Source organism: Odocoileus virginianus, chromosome 6 (assembly GCF_023699985.2).
Source record: "Odocoileus virginianus isolate 20LAN1187 ecotype Illinois chromosome 6, Ovbor_1.2, whole genome shotgun sequence".
Lineage (NCBI taxonomy): Eukaryota > Metazoa > Chordata > Mammalia > Artiodactyla > Cervidae > Odocoileus > Odocoileus virginianus.
The window spans coordinates 55,285,604-55,299,006 of NC_069679.1; the positions used below are offsets into that span (position 1 = coordinate 55,285,604).

Consider the following 13,403-nt stretch of genomic DNA (forward strand, 5'->3'; position numbering starts at 1 on the left):
TTCTTTCTTTATAAAAGAACTCCAGTTAATAAATTCAGAAATTAAAGAACTAAAGACCCCTATTTTTCAACTTCTAAAAAACACTGGATCTAGGCAGTCACCAAGGACTACTAAAATCTGCAACTGAAAGGCTGGTGAGAAACTCTTAAATGGACAAATTGGGCTGATAACACCTAAAGCCAATCCATTTTAACATCACAGAATGACAGACAACCAGATATTTAGCTGCTTACCAGTGGAAAAATACACCACCAACCATGAAGCATTCTTGACTAAATTTAAGAGTCAGTGTGGTGAGAGGGAGGCAGGGAGTTGTTGCTCAGTTGCCAACTCATGTCCGACTCTTTGGGACCCAGGGACTACAGCACACCAGGCTTCACTGTCCCTCACCATCTCCCAGAGTTTGCCCAAGTTCACGTCCATTGAATTGGTGATGCCAACCAACTATCTCATCCTCTGCTACCCTCTTCTTCTTTGGCCTTCAATCTTTCCCAGCATCAGGGTCTTTTCCAATGAGTCAGTTCTTTGCATCAGGTGGTCAAACTACTGCAGCTTCAACTTCAGCATCAGTCCATCCAATGAGTATTAAAGGTTGAGTTCCTTTAAGATTGACTGGTTTAATCTCCCTGCTGTCCAAGGGACTCTCAAGAATCTTCTCCAGCACCACAATTCAAAAGCATCAATTCTTCGGCACTCTGCCTTCTTTATGGGCCAGCTCTCACATTCGTACATGACTACTGGAAAGATCATAGCTTTGACTATACAGATCTCTGTCAGCAAAGTGATGTCTTTGCTTTTTAGCACACATCATCTAATTTCATGGCTGCAGTTACCATCAGTAGTGATTTTAGAGCCCAAGAAGAGGAAATCTGTCACTGCTTCCACCTTTTCCCCTTCTATTTGCCATGAAGTGATGGGACCAGCAACAGAAGCAACAGTTAGAACTGGACATGGAACAACAGACTGGTTCCAAATAGGAAAAGGAGTACGTCAAGGCTGTATATTGTCACCCTACTTATTTAACTTACATGCAGAGTACATCATGAGAAACGCTGGGCTGGAGGAAGCACAAGCTGGAATCCAGACTGCCGGAGAAATATCAATAACCTCAGATATACAGATGACACCACCCTTACGGCAGAAAGTGAAGAACTAAAGAGCCTCTTGATGAAAGTGAAAGAGGAGAGTGAAAAAGTTGGCTTAAAGCTCAACATGCAGAAAACTAAGATCATGGCATCTGGTCCCATCACTTCATGGCAAATAGATGGGGAAACAGTGAAAACAGTGTCAGACTTTATTTTTTTGGGCTCCAAAATCACTGCAGATGGTGATTGCAGCCATGAAATTAAAAGATGCTTACTCCTTGGAAGGAAAGTTATGACCAACCTAGACAGCATATTAAAAAGCAGAGACATTACTTTGCCAACAAAGGTTCGTCTAGTCAAGGCTATGGTTTTTCCAGTGGTTATGTATGGATGTGAGTTGGACTGTGAAGAAAGCTGAGCGCAAAAGAATTGATGTTTTTGAACTGTGGTGTTGGAAAAGACTCTTGAGAGTCCCTTGAACTGCAAGGAGATCTGTCCTGGGTGTTCATTGGAAGGACTGATGTTGAAGCTGAAACTCCAATACTTTGGCCACCTGATGCCAAGAGCTGACTCAATGGAAAAGACCCTGATGCTGGGAGGGATTGGGGGCAGGAGGAGAAGGGGACGACAGAGGATGAGATGGCTGGATGGCATCACCAACTCGATGGACATGGGTTTGGGTGGACTCCGGGATTTGGTGATGGACAGGGAGGCCTGGCGTGCTGTGGTTCATGGGGTCACAAAGAGTCGGACACGACTGAGTGACTGAACTGAACTGATGGGACCAGATGCCATGATCTTAGTTTTTTTCATACTGAGTTTTAAGCCAGGCTTTTCACTCTCCTCTTTCACCCTCATCAAGAGGCTCTTTGGTTCCTCTTCCCTTTCTGCCATTAGAGTGGTATCATCTGCATATCTGAGATTTTTGGTATTTCTCCCAGCAATCTTGATTCCAGCTTGTAACTCATCTAACCCAGCATTTTGCATGATGTGCTCTGCGTGCAAATGAAAGTGAAAGTCGTTCAGTCATGTCCAACTCTTTGCAACCTATGGACTATATGGTCCATGGAATTCTCCAGGCCAGAATACTGGAGTGGATAGCCTTTCCCTTCTCCAGGGAATCTTCCCAACCCAGGGATTAAACCAAGGTCTCCTGCATTACAAGCAGATTCTTTACCAGATGAGCCACAAGGGAAGCCCAAGAATATTGGAGTGGGTAGCCTATCCCTTCTCTAGCAGATCTTCCTGACCCAGGAATTGAACCACGGTCTCCTGCACTGCAGGTGGATTCTTTACCAACTGAGCTATCAGGGAAGCCCTGTACGTGTAACAGGGTGATAATAAACAGCCTTGACATACTTCTTTATCAATTTTGAACCCATCAGTTGTTCCACATAAGGTTCTAACTCTTGCTTCCTGACCCGCATACAGGTTTCTCAGGAGACAAGTAAGATGGTCTTGGTATTTCCATCTCTTAAATTTTTCCACAGTTTGTTAAGATCCACACAAAGGCCTTATTAGCATAGTCAATGAAACAGAAGTAGATGTTTTTCTGGAATTCCCTTGCTTTCTCTATGATCCAATGAATGCTGCCAATTTGATTTCTGGTTCCTCTGCCTTTTCTCAACCCAGCTTGAACATCTGGAAGTTCTGGTTCCATTATGCTGAAGCCTAGCTTGAAGGATTTTGAGCATAACCTTACTAGCATGGCAGATGAGTACAACTGTCTGGTAGTCTCAGCATTCCTTACTACTGCCCTCCTTGGGAATTGGGATGAAGACTGACCTTTTCCATTCCTGTATCCATGGCTGGGTTTTCCAAATTGGCTGACATATTGAATGCAGCACTTTGATAACATCATCTTTTAGGATTTTAAATAGCTCTGCTGGAATCCCATGACCTCCACTAGCTTTACTAGCAACAGCTCTTCCTTCCTAAGGCCCACTAGACTTCACACTCCAGGATGTCTGGCTCTAGGTGAGTGACCACACCATCGTGGTTATCTGGGTCATTAAGATCTTTTTTGTACAGTTCTTCCATTTACTCTTGCCATCTCTTCTTGATCTCTTCTGCTTCGATTAGGTCTTTACTGTCTCTGTCCTTTATTGAGCCCATCTTTGGATGAAATGTTCCTTTGATACTTCCAATTTTCTTGAAGAGATCGCTAGTCATTCCCTTTCTGTTGCTTTCTTCTAACTCTTTGCATTGTTCATTGAAGAAGGCCTTCTTGTCTCTCCATGCTATTCTCTAGAACTCTCCATTTAGTTGGGTGTACCTTTCCCTTTCTCCCTTGCTTTTTGCTCCTCTTCTTTACTCAGCTGTTTGTAAAGCCTCCTCAGACAACCAGTTTGTCTTGCATTTTTTCCTGGGGGGATGGTTTAGTATAATATTATGAACCTCTGTCCATAGTTCTTCAGGGACTCTGTTTACTAGATCTAATCCCCTGAATCTATTTGTCATCTCCACTGTGTATTTATTGGGGATTTGATCTAAGTTGCACCTGACTGGCCTAATGGTTTTCCCCACTTTTTTTAGTTTAAGCCTAAACTTTGTTATAAGGAGCTAATGATTTGAGCCACAGTCAGCTCCCAGTCTTGTTTTCGCTGACTGTATACAGCTTCTCCATCTTCAGCTACAAAGAATGTAATCAATCTAATTTTGGTATTGACCACTTGGTGATCTCCATGTGAAAAGTTGTCTCTTATTGAAAAAGGGTGTTTGCTATGACCAGGGCATTCTGTTAGCCTTTGCCCTGCTTCATTTTGTACTCCAAGACTAAATTTGCCTCTTACACCAGGTATCTCTTGACTTTCTACTTTTGCATTCCAATTCCCTATGAATAGGGCATCTTTTTTTGGCATTAGTTCTAGGAGGTCTTGTAGGTCTTCATAGAACTAATCAACTTCAGCTTCTTTGGCAAGCCTCTAAATCTAACTACTAATATATAAGCAACACAGGAGCTAAAGGAACATGTTAAACTATTAATAAATTGTGAGAAAATAATAAGCAGAATCTAGGAGGTGGGGAATTCTATAAGATAAATGACCTTGTTTCTTCAACAAATTGTTAGCAGGTAAAAAGGAATACCAAACTAACAAGTTAAAAGAGACATGAAGACATTTATCAGATATAATGTGTGAATCTTATCTGAATCCTTACTCAAACAAAGCAATTTGTAAAGAGATACGTGTGAGAAAAATCAAAGAAATGTTAACAATGGTTAGATATTTGATATTAAGGAATTATTATTGATTTCAAATATGATACTATTTTAAAGTCTTTATATTTTAGAGATACACTAAAATCTTTATCAATGAAATGACATATCTAGGATTTGCTTTAAAATAGTTCAGCAGGTGATTCATATTGATGCATGGCAGAAACCAACACACTATTGTAAAGCAATTAGCTTTCAATTAAAACGAAATAAATTTAAAAATAATTCGGCAGGGAAGGTATGTGACAAGCAGGATGAAGAAAGGCAGACTTTTGTTTGTATTAATGGTTGGGTGATAGGCATATACAAACTCATTATACTATTCTAATTTTGTATACATTTGAATATTTCTACAATAATTTAAAAACTGACTGCAATCCTGACATTTTCTAGCAATTTTTCCCCATGAGAATTTTGATGTGCCAGGCAAACAGGCCAGTCACTTCAATCGATTCCCAGTCACTTCAATTGATACCTTGGAATAACATGTTTACTGAATATAGAAAAAGCCATCTCACCAAATAGGTGAGTTTCTACAGGTGCACGACTCCATGAAGGACACAAAGATGTCTAAAGGATGACCTCTGGCATAGAAGTGTTCAGGAGATCCAACAGAAATAACTCCCACGACTTTTTCATAAAGCTAAATCCCCTACATCTTTCTTTAGTGTTTAAAAAAAATCAGCATTTATTGAGCATTTATGCATAGAGCACTGTGCTAGAAGACACACATTAAGAAAGGGTCCTTGTCATTAAGAAATTAATTCAAACATTCATCAAGTTGTCTACATGTGCTGGGCAATCTGCTAGACATTCTAAGGTAAGGACAGACAGTCACTTTTCTTCTAGAAAACTGTGACTCAGGCTTTAATAAAACCAAATTCTAATGAGCAAATGTTCTCTCAACCTTCAGTGTAACAAATTTACCTTGATTCAGACAATCTTTGGACAATCTTTGATTCAGTTCAGTTCAGTTCAGTTGCTCAGTTGTGTCCGACTCTTTGCGACCCCATGAATCACAGCACACTAGGCCTCCCTGTCCATCACCAGCTCCTGGAGTTTACTCAAACCCATGTCCATGGAGTCGGTGATGCCATCCAGCCATCTCATCCTCCATCGTCCCCTTCTCCTCCTGCCCCCAATCCCTCCCAGCATCAGGGTCTTTTCCATTGAGTCAGCTCTTCGCATCAGGTGGCCAAAGTATTGGAGTTTCAGCTTCAACATCAGTCCTTCCAATGAACACCCAGGGCTGATCTCCTTTAGGATGGACTGGTTGGATCTCCTTGCAGTCCAAGGGACTCTCAAGAATCTTTTCCAACATCACAATTCAAAAGCATCAATTCTTCTGTGCTCAGCTTTCTTCACAGTCCAACTCTCATATCCATACATGACCACTGGAAAAACCATAGCCTTGACTAGACGAACCTTTGTTGGCAAAGTAATGTCTCTGCTTTTTAATATGCTGTCTAGGTTGGTCATAACTTTCCTTCCAAGGAGTAAGTGTCTTTTAATTTCATGGCTGCAATCACCATCTGCAGTGATTCTGGAGCCCAAAAAAATAAAGTCTGACACTGTTTCCACTGTTTCCCCATCTATTTGCCATGAAGTGATGGGACCAGATGCCATGATCTTAGTTTTCTGCATGTTGAGCTTTAAGCCAACTTTTTCACTCTCCTCTTTCACTTTCATCAAGAGGCTTTTTAGTTCCTCTTCACTTTCTGCCATGAAATCTAAATTATCCCTCAATCTAATTTCCATAAACTCAATGGAGAATGTATAACCATAGGGAACATATTCATTATATTACCTGGATTTATGAATTGTTCATATAATCTTAGATTCATAACCTAGGATTCATCAAAGATTAGACAGTTGCCCTCTCCTGGCAAATTTCATTACTGCAATCTGACTCAACCAAATACTGGGCTCAAATTAGGGAGGTATACAGCAATGAGTCAGTGGGGAAATGCCCAGGCATGGAACAGTTTCCAGAGCTGGAGAAAGAAAATAGAGAAGATACAAAAAGGGAAGAGGAGGAGAAGGGAGGTGATTCAAACAAATCTGTAAATTACTATTGTTGCAATTAAATTGTAAGAGATTATGATGATTCTCATTCCCTATCATTCTCCCAATGCTGATACTTTTGAGATAAAGTGAAAGAGAAAGTCACATCCGACTCATTGCAAACACGTGAACTATACAGTCCATGGAATTCTCTAGGCCAGAATACTGGCGTGGGTAGACTTTCCCTTCTCCAGGGAATCTTCCCAATCCAAGGATCAAACCCAAAGTCTCCCGCATTGCAGGCGGATTCTTTACCAGCTGAGCCACAAGGGAAGCTCAAGACTTGGGTAAGTTCTTTCTATGCCTCAGTTTCCTTATCCCTAAAAATAGGGCTAATATTACCTACCCCATTGGCTTATTGTGAGGATCAATGAGGCAATACATGTAAAGAATGCACACGGTGTTCAGCACATAGTAATCAGTTGTGTTGGTTGTTATTAAGACATCAGCTCAAGCATCCACACTTCCGATCTCCCAGCACAGATCAAGTTCCTTTGTTAAATGCTCTCACTGAACTGTGTCCTTTTCATCATTATATTTCTCAATCTATAATCACACATTCATGTGATTCTACTGAATATTTGATTTAATCCAACAGACTATTCTATGACAGAAGAAACCACACCTGGTTTTACTCAGTCTACTTCCCAGCATTCAGCACAGTGGGTGGTACTCAATGAATAAATTAAATTCAATTACAAAGTTCCCAGACAGTCTAATGAATAACGTCACTTAACACTCAAATAGGCTAAATTGTGTTGAAGATAAGTTGAAATCCTAAATCTCAATACCTCAGAGTGTGACCTTATTTGGAAATAGAGTTAACTGCAAACATCATTAGCTAAATTAAGAAGAGGCATGTGTGCTAAGTTGCTTCAGTCACGTCTGACTTTTTGCAACCCTATGAACTGTAGCCTGCCAGGCTCCTCTGTCCATGGGATTCTCCAGGCAAGAATACTGGAGTGGGTTACCGTGCCCTGCTCCTGGGGATCTTCCTCACCCAGGGATCGAACCCGTGTCTCTTATGTCTCCTGCATTGGCAGGCGAGTTCTCTACCGCTAGCACCACAAGGCATACTGAAGTAAAATGGACTCAATTCTATGTGACTGATGTCCTTATAAAAGGGAAATCTGGACACCAACAAAAGCAGAGATGGGAGTAATGCAGCTGCAAGTTAAGAAACACCAAGGACTGCCAGCTACCCCCAGAAGCTGGCAAGAGGCAAGGGAAGGATGCCCCTGACTCCCTTCAATTTTCAGAGGGAGTGTGGTTCCACCAATGACTTGAATTCATACTTCTAGTCTCCAGAACTGAGACAGGTTCTGTTGTTTGAACAGTTCAGTCTGAAGTACTTTGATATGGCAGTCCCTTGAAACTAGGACAAGAACCAGTTTGTTTGGTATTTCAAAGTTATGTGTAGTGACTTTTCCTCCCAGGCCAGAAAAAAAAAGAAAAAGTTAATAGATAATACATTTTTAGAAGAAACTAGTAAGACTAGCTTTTCTCCTCCATTCTCAATGACTATACCCTAAAATCGTCATATACTTTAACAGTCTTGTTATTTTTTTCTTCTTTATTCACAATACCTTTTCCAGCAATACACAGAACTAAATAATACACTAGAATTCATTAACAAAATGAAAACAAAACTTAGTAGTGAATCGAGATTTAAATGAACTATACACATCCAAAATACTACCTCTCAATGATGAGGTTAACTTTTCTACAACATACTTTAAAACTTGGGACATAAATTCATCTTTTGCCCACAGTATGGGCATAAACTCATCTTTTGCTCACAATATGGGAGGAGATAATAAATAAGTTGACTTTTTGCCCCCATTCACATCTTAGAAGCTGTTACAATTTTTAGTTTATCATGGGATTCTAATATGGTAAATCACAGAAGTTTGTGATTAAAAGAAAAAGAAAACCTTTTGTGAGTGCTAGCATATTGCAGTATGAAACGGCTAAGACTCAATTTTGTGCAAACAGAATATCTAATGCCTGGCTTTATCTTTAGAGAATAGCTGTTATCTTGCAGTGTACATGGTTGAGGCAGAGTGGGGAGACAGTCAAGAAGTCCATCACTTGTGGTGCCATCGCCTCCTCCTGCACTATAGGTTCACATGCTTCCCAAATCTGGGGCACTGTCAGCTTGATTTATGAAAACTTCCCTGGCATCCTGGGCAAGACAAGCTAAAACCTATTGCAACTAGAAATGTGACAGAAGAATCAAGATTCTCGTGTATTTCTGTAAACTCATAAAAAGGACAATTAATGAGACAAGTTATACTCAACCTCTGGTAGATAGTACTATCTAAGGCTTCCCTTGTGGCTCAGCTGGTAAAGAATCCACAGGCAAGGTTGGAGACCTGGATTTGATCCCTGGGTTGGAAAGATCCCCTGGAGAAGGGAAAGGCTACCCACTCCAGCATTCTGGCCTGGAGAATTCCATGGACTGTATAGTCCATGGGATCACAAAGAGTCGGACACCACTGAGCAACTTTCACTTTCACTTTGGGGTGTCCCTGATGGCTCAGATGGTAAAGAATCTGTCTGCAATGCAGGGGACCCAGGTTCAATCCCTGGGTCAGGAAGAGCCCCTGGAGAAGGGAATGACAACCCACTCCAGTATAGCTGCCTGGAGAATTCCATGGACAGAGAAGACTGGCGGGCTTCAGTCCATAGGGATCACAAAGGGTCAGACAGGACTGAGTGACTAACACTTTCACTTTAACTATCTAAGAGGTCGTTACCATTTACACCCAGGAGAGGACAGGGGAAGGGAAGGGTCAGACACAAGGACATGAAGACCAAAGACCTCAGGGAATAGTAGAACCTCCAATTTAATTAAGGTTCTGAATTTCAGAAATAGTGGAAATACAGGAAATATTTAGAAAGAAGACCTCAGCAAAGTAAAATCTTGAATATGTAAGAGAACTTGAATGTGGTTAAACTCAAATGGAACAGCAATAGGTAAAGGCGAGCTGTCCTGTGATGCTATTCAAAGGACAGCCAGTTTCTGGAAGAGATGCGTTTCTCTTCCAGCCTTCCCTCCACTACAAGCTACAGCCCAGAGGTGAAAAACAACCAGAAGACTTACAAAACCTTGACACAGCCCCGTTACAGCTGACCACAGAGGCATCCATTAAAAGGTACACACAGGAAAGTAAAGAAAAGTGTACCAGGCAAGGGTCATGAAGATACACTGCAGCGCAAGGAGAACTGAAAGACTCCCCAAACACCAGAAACTAACATCAATCCACTCAAGAGGAACTGAAAAAATAAACAATAATAATTTGGGGAATATAAAGTACAAATTTATTTAATTTTATATTTTACAATACTTAATTCAACACCAGTAACAGGAATTAATACAGAGAGATAAAAGATGTTAAGCATCTTATTTATAAGCATAGAAAAGTGATAGTTTCAAAGAAGTTTGTTTCTATCCAAAATAATCTATATTGGGCATTGAATTATGATCTCTAAAGAAATGAAAATTAGAAAATGGGTAAGAGTGTTTTCTCTATTACTTACTTCTGTATTTTCTATAGATTTAAAGTATCCTTCCTTCTCCCACCTAGGTGGGTCCAAGGCCTGGACCTCCACCCTTTCAGGTTCATTCCTTTAAGTTCAGCATCATCCTTGTCATCCTCTCCTCTGTCTTCTCTTTATGTACCTCTAAGAAATCAACATTAAGTCCTTAAGTATGATCCTCTAGATAGAGGCTTTCAAATTTTTGACCACAATATAAGAAACACATTCTACATATGGAGCTAGTACATACCGCCCGCAGAAAAATATTATACCAATAAACCTACTTGGAAGTTTCTCAAAACATTTACCCTTACTACATATGATAGACTGATTTTTCTCCATTGTACTCCACCTTATTTTAAGGCTGGTGATCCAAGTATTAGGTCAGAACTCAGTCTGAAATGCTTAGTAGAGAAAGTAACACTGACAATACCTTACTAAGTAGCAACATAAGGAAGCAGATAAGAGATCTGTCTTTAGTCTGCCAGGATTCAAACACCAGCTCAACCACTTGAAGCTGTCAATCTCTCTGACTCTGCTTCCTTATCATGGGGTAAAAGAACAGTGCTTACCCCAAAAATGAAGGTTAACCCAGACCACACATATAAAGCACTTGGAGCATGAAAAGTATTCAATTAATGGGTATTAATAATTCTTAAATGGTCTGTGAGTTTTTATTGTGGTAAAAGATATACATAACACTCATCATCTTAACCATTTTAACACGTGCAATTCAGAGGCATTTAGTACACTCACAATGTGTGCAGCCATCAAAACTCTATAATCCCAGAACACTTTCATCATCCCAAAAGGAAACCTAGAACCCGTTAAGCAGTCTCTCCCCATCTCATTCTCCTGCCCAGGCCCTGTTGGGCAGTGTGATGATTAGATTCTCCCTAATCGGATTTCTCTTCCTAGGTCCACAGACTTTTTAAATAATAAATTAACAATTGGCTAGAATCATTTTCTTAGGTAGAATGACGTGTTCTTTACAGTCATTAGTTCTATGGCTCATGAAACAAACCTCTACGAATCATTTAAGTAAATATTTTTGAGACACTTAAGGTAATTCTGTGACCTGCCTCGGAGTCAGAAATCGCTCTATGAATTCTATTAGGGCAAGATTTCCAAAGCTTGACTAAGTGTGAAGGACGTTTTCAGTGTCCACAAGAGGCAGAACGAGCAAGGCCTTGAGAAAATGTTTCTACATTACATCGTGGAATATCACCAAATCATAGAATATTTACCAAAGGAAGAATGTTTATTCTTCAGTCTTTGCATTTTGAAATTCTGTATTCGAGGCTCCAAACGTTTACCAACATTGGGTAAAAAAAGTAAACATGGACACAGAACTAGATACCCATGTCTTGGCTTTAGGATGTACTGTCACTTCCTTTTTGGACCTCACCCGTCTCACACTGATTTCCCACCCTTCCTTGGCGCGGGGAGGGGGGGGGCGCTAGGGGGGAGATCAGTGCAAAAATAACTGTTTTTCCCAGAATCAATTAAGGGAGTCTCCAGAAACTTGACGGGGGAAATAACCTAACCCGGGAGGTAACCTTGCAAAGCAGCTCTGTTATTCTTTGAGAAATGGAGACAGCAGAAGGTTTCTTGGGTCAAAGAAATAAAAGTCACCAAGAGGTACAGAAGATGTGAACTGGAAAACAACGTCCTTAGTCCCACCTGTGTAAGTCAGAGCTTTTTTTTTTTTTAACTCTCCGTTTTTTTTAATTTGACCAACACCCCTCACCCAGAAAACAGGCAGCGAAGTCCTCTGTTATTTCCACTCCGACCCTGCACCCTTGCTTTTCAGCCTCCTGGGCAAAAGCCTGACCCTCCCCTGGCGCGGAGAGCACTGGGTCAACCCTGTTCCTTTGGGATGGGGGATGGAGGGGGGCGTGATACAGGGACTCCGGGTCTCACCGCCCAGAAAACTTCCCCGACTCCCAGGGAGACGCTTTCCTGCTCTGGGGTTTGCGGAGTGGGATAGGAAAAGGGGAGAAGGCTTTAAGCAGCAAACTAACCCAAGAAACTTCACACCTCAAACTCCGGGAAAGCCTGTACCCAGAGCTATATCCAGTTCTGGGGAAGTCCTGAGCTAGAGTGACCTCGATGTGAACAAAACAGAGGTATGACTTTCGCAAGAGCCGGGTGCCCTGGCAAGTCAGCGAAAATGAGGGTCTCCGAGGCTTCCCCGGCGCTCCTAACACACGAAGCCAAGACTTCATCCCAGACCTACCAAAAAATGAGACCTCAAAAGCAAGGAAGACTTAGAAGCCATCACTTCCAGGAGCCCAGATGCACTTTCCTCAGGTATCCGACCCTGGACGTTCAGGCTCCCGCCCGGGGGCGTAAGAAAGCTCGGTAACCGTGGTCCCGCCAGCCGAGGCTGGAAGACAGGGCTGCGTGCAGTCAGTGGGGAGGACGCCGCGAGGACGGCTATAGACAGGCCCCGGGGGGAGAGGCCGCTGACTCTCCAGGGGCCCGATATGAGTCCCATCCAGGCCCCTGTCCTCGGCCCGTCGCTGGGCCAGGGCCGAGGGCGGGGTTCGGCAAGTGCCAGCATTCGGCTTCCTCCGCCAAGAGTGAGCAACTCCGGAAACTTCCCCGAGCCGGCGCGGCGCTTCCCGCGGCCACCTCCCCCGTACCCTGCAAGCCGGCCGGCCAGCGAGCACACTGACCTGAGATGGTTTCCTGGTAGCCCTTGGTGAAGAACTGCATGGCCGTGGCCGCCCTCCAGGGCGTCTTGATCAGCCCCTGCCGCTCGGGGTCCTCTCCCAGCGAGCGCAGGATGGACGAGTAGGCGGCCGCCAGGTTGGGGAGATTCAGCTCGTTGTCCTCCTCGCTGCGGGGCCGCTCGCCCTTCCAGCCGTCCGCCGGCTGGGCGCTCTTGCTCTCTGGTCGCGGCGGCTTCTCGGTGGGAGGGCTTGGCCCGGGCCGCGGCGGCTCCCCCTCGAGGAACCCATTGCTGCACCTGGCGCCCCGCGACTTCAGCGTCACCCGCCCCGGACCCTTCTCCATGGACCCGCCGCTGCTGCTCCGGAAGGACCCTCAGATGCGTGAGGGACTTCAGGTGAACTTCCCGGGCGGGGAGTGGGCTATGACCCGAGTCACCTGAGGAAGGTAGGCCTCGAGCCAGCAACACGTTCCGAGTCCGGAACAAGCGAGCCAGAGGAGTGCTGCGGCTCCTCCTTTTTATGGGCTGGCGGCTCGGTCGGCGCCGCGGGGCGTTTCTATTGGTCGAGCCTCCTGGCGTCACGGCGCTCACTCCGCCCCTCCGCGCCCCGCCCTCCGCCCGGTGCCCTGGGGGCCGGCAAATGCCGGGAGGACCTTGTCCGAGCCCCACCCGCACCAGCCGGGAGGATTGGACTGGACCCTTTGGCTGTGGCCAGATAAACCAAACCCTAAAGGGGGCTGGTGGCTGGAGCGTGGGGAGGCAAGGTCTGAGTGCCCAGTCAGCTCTTCCCTCTTAGGGCAAAGAGGAGGCTGCATGA

General features: G+C 43.6%; 1 protein-coding gene across 2 annotated transcripts in view; it reads right to left on the reverse strand.

The window, feature by feature from the left end:
* Positions 1 to 13,091, reverse strand: part of GCH1 (GTP cyclohydrolase 1) — a 52,218-nt gene extending 39,127 nt beyond the window's left edge. For both annotated transcript variants that reach the window (XM_020883069.2, XM_020883068.2), the window contains exon 1: positions 12,591 to 13,091. In XM_020883069.2, coding sequence (XP_020738728.2) covers positions 12,591 to 12,930 — 340 coding nt within the window. In that variant the 5' untranslated portion in view covers positions 12,931 to 13,091. The remainder of the gene's footprint in view (positions 1 to 12,590) is intronic.
* Between the last annotated feature and the right edge of the window lie 312 nt (positions 13,092 to 13,403).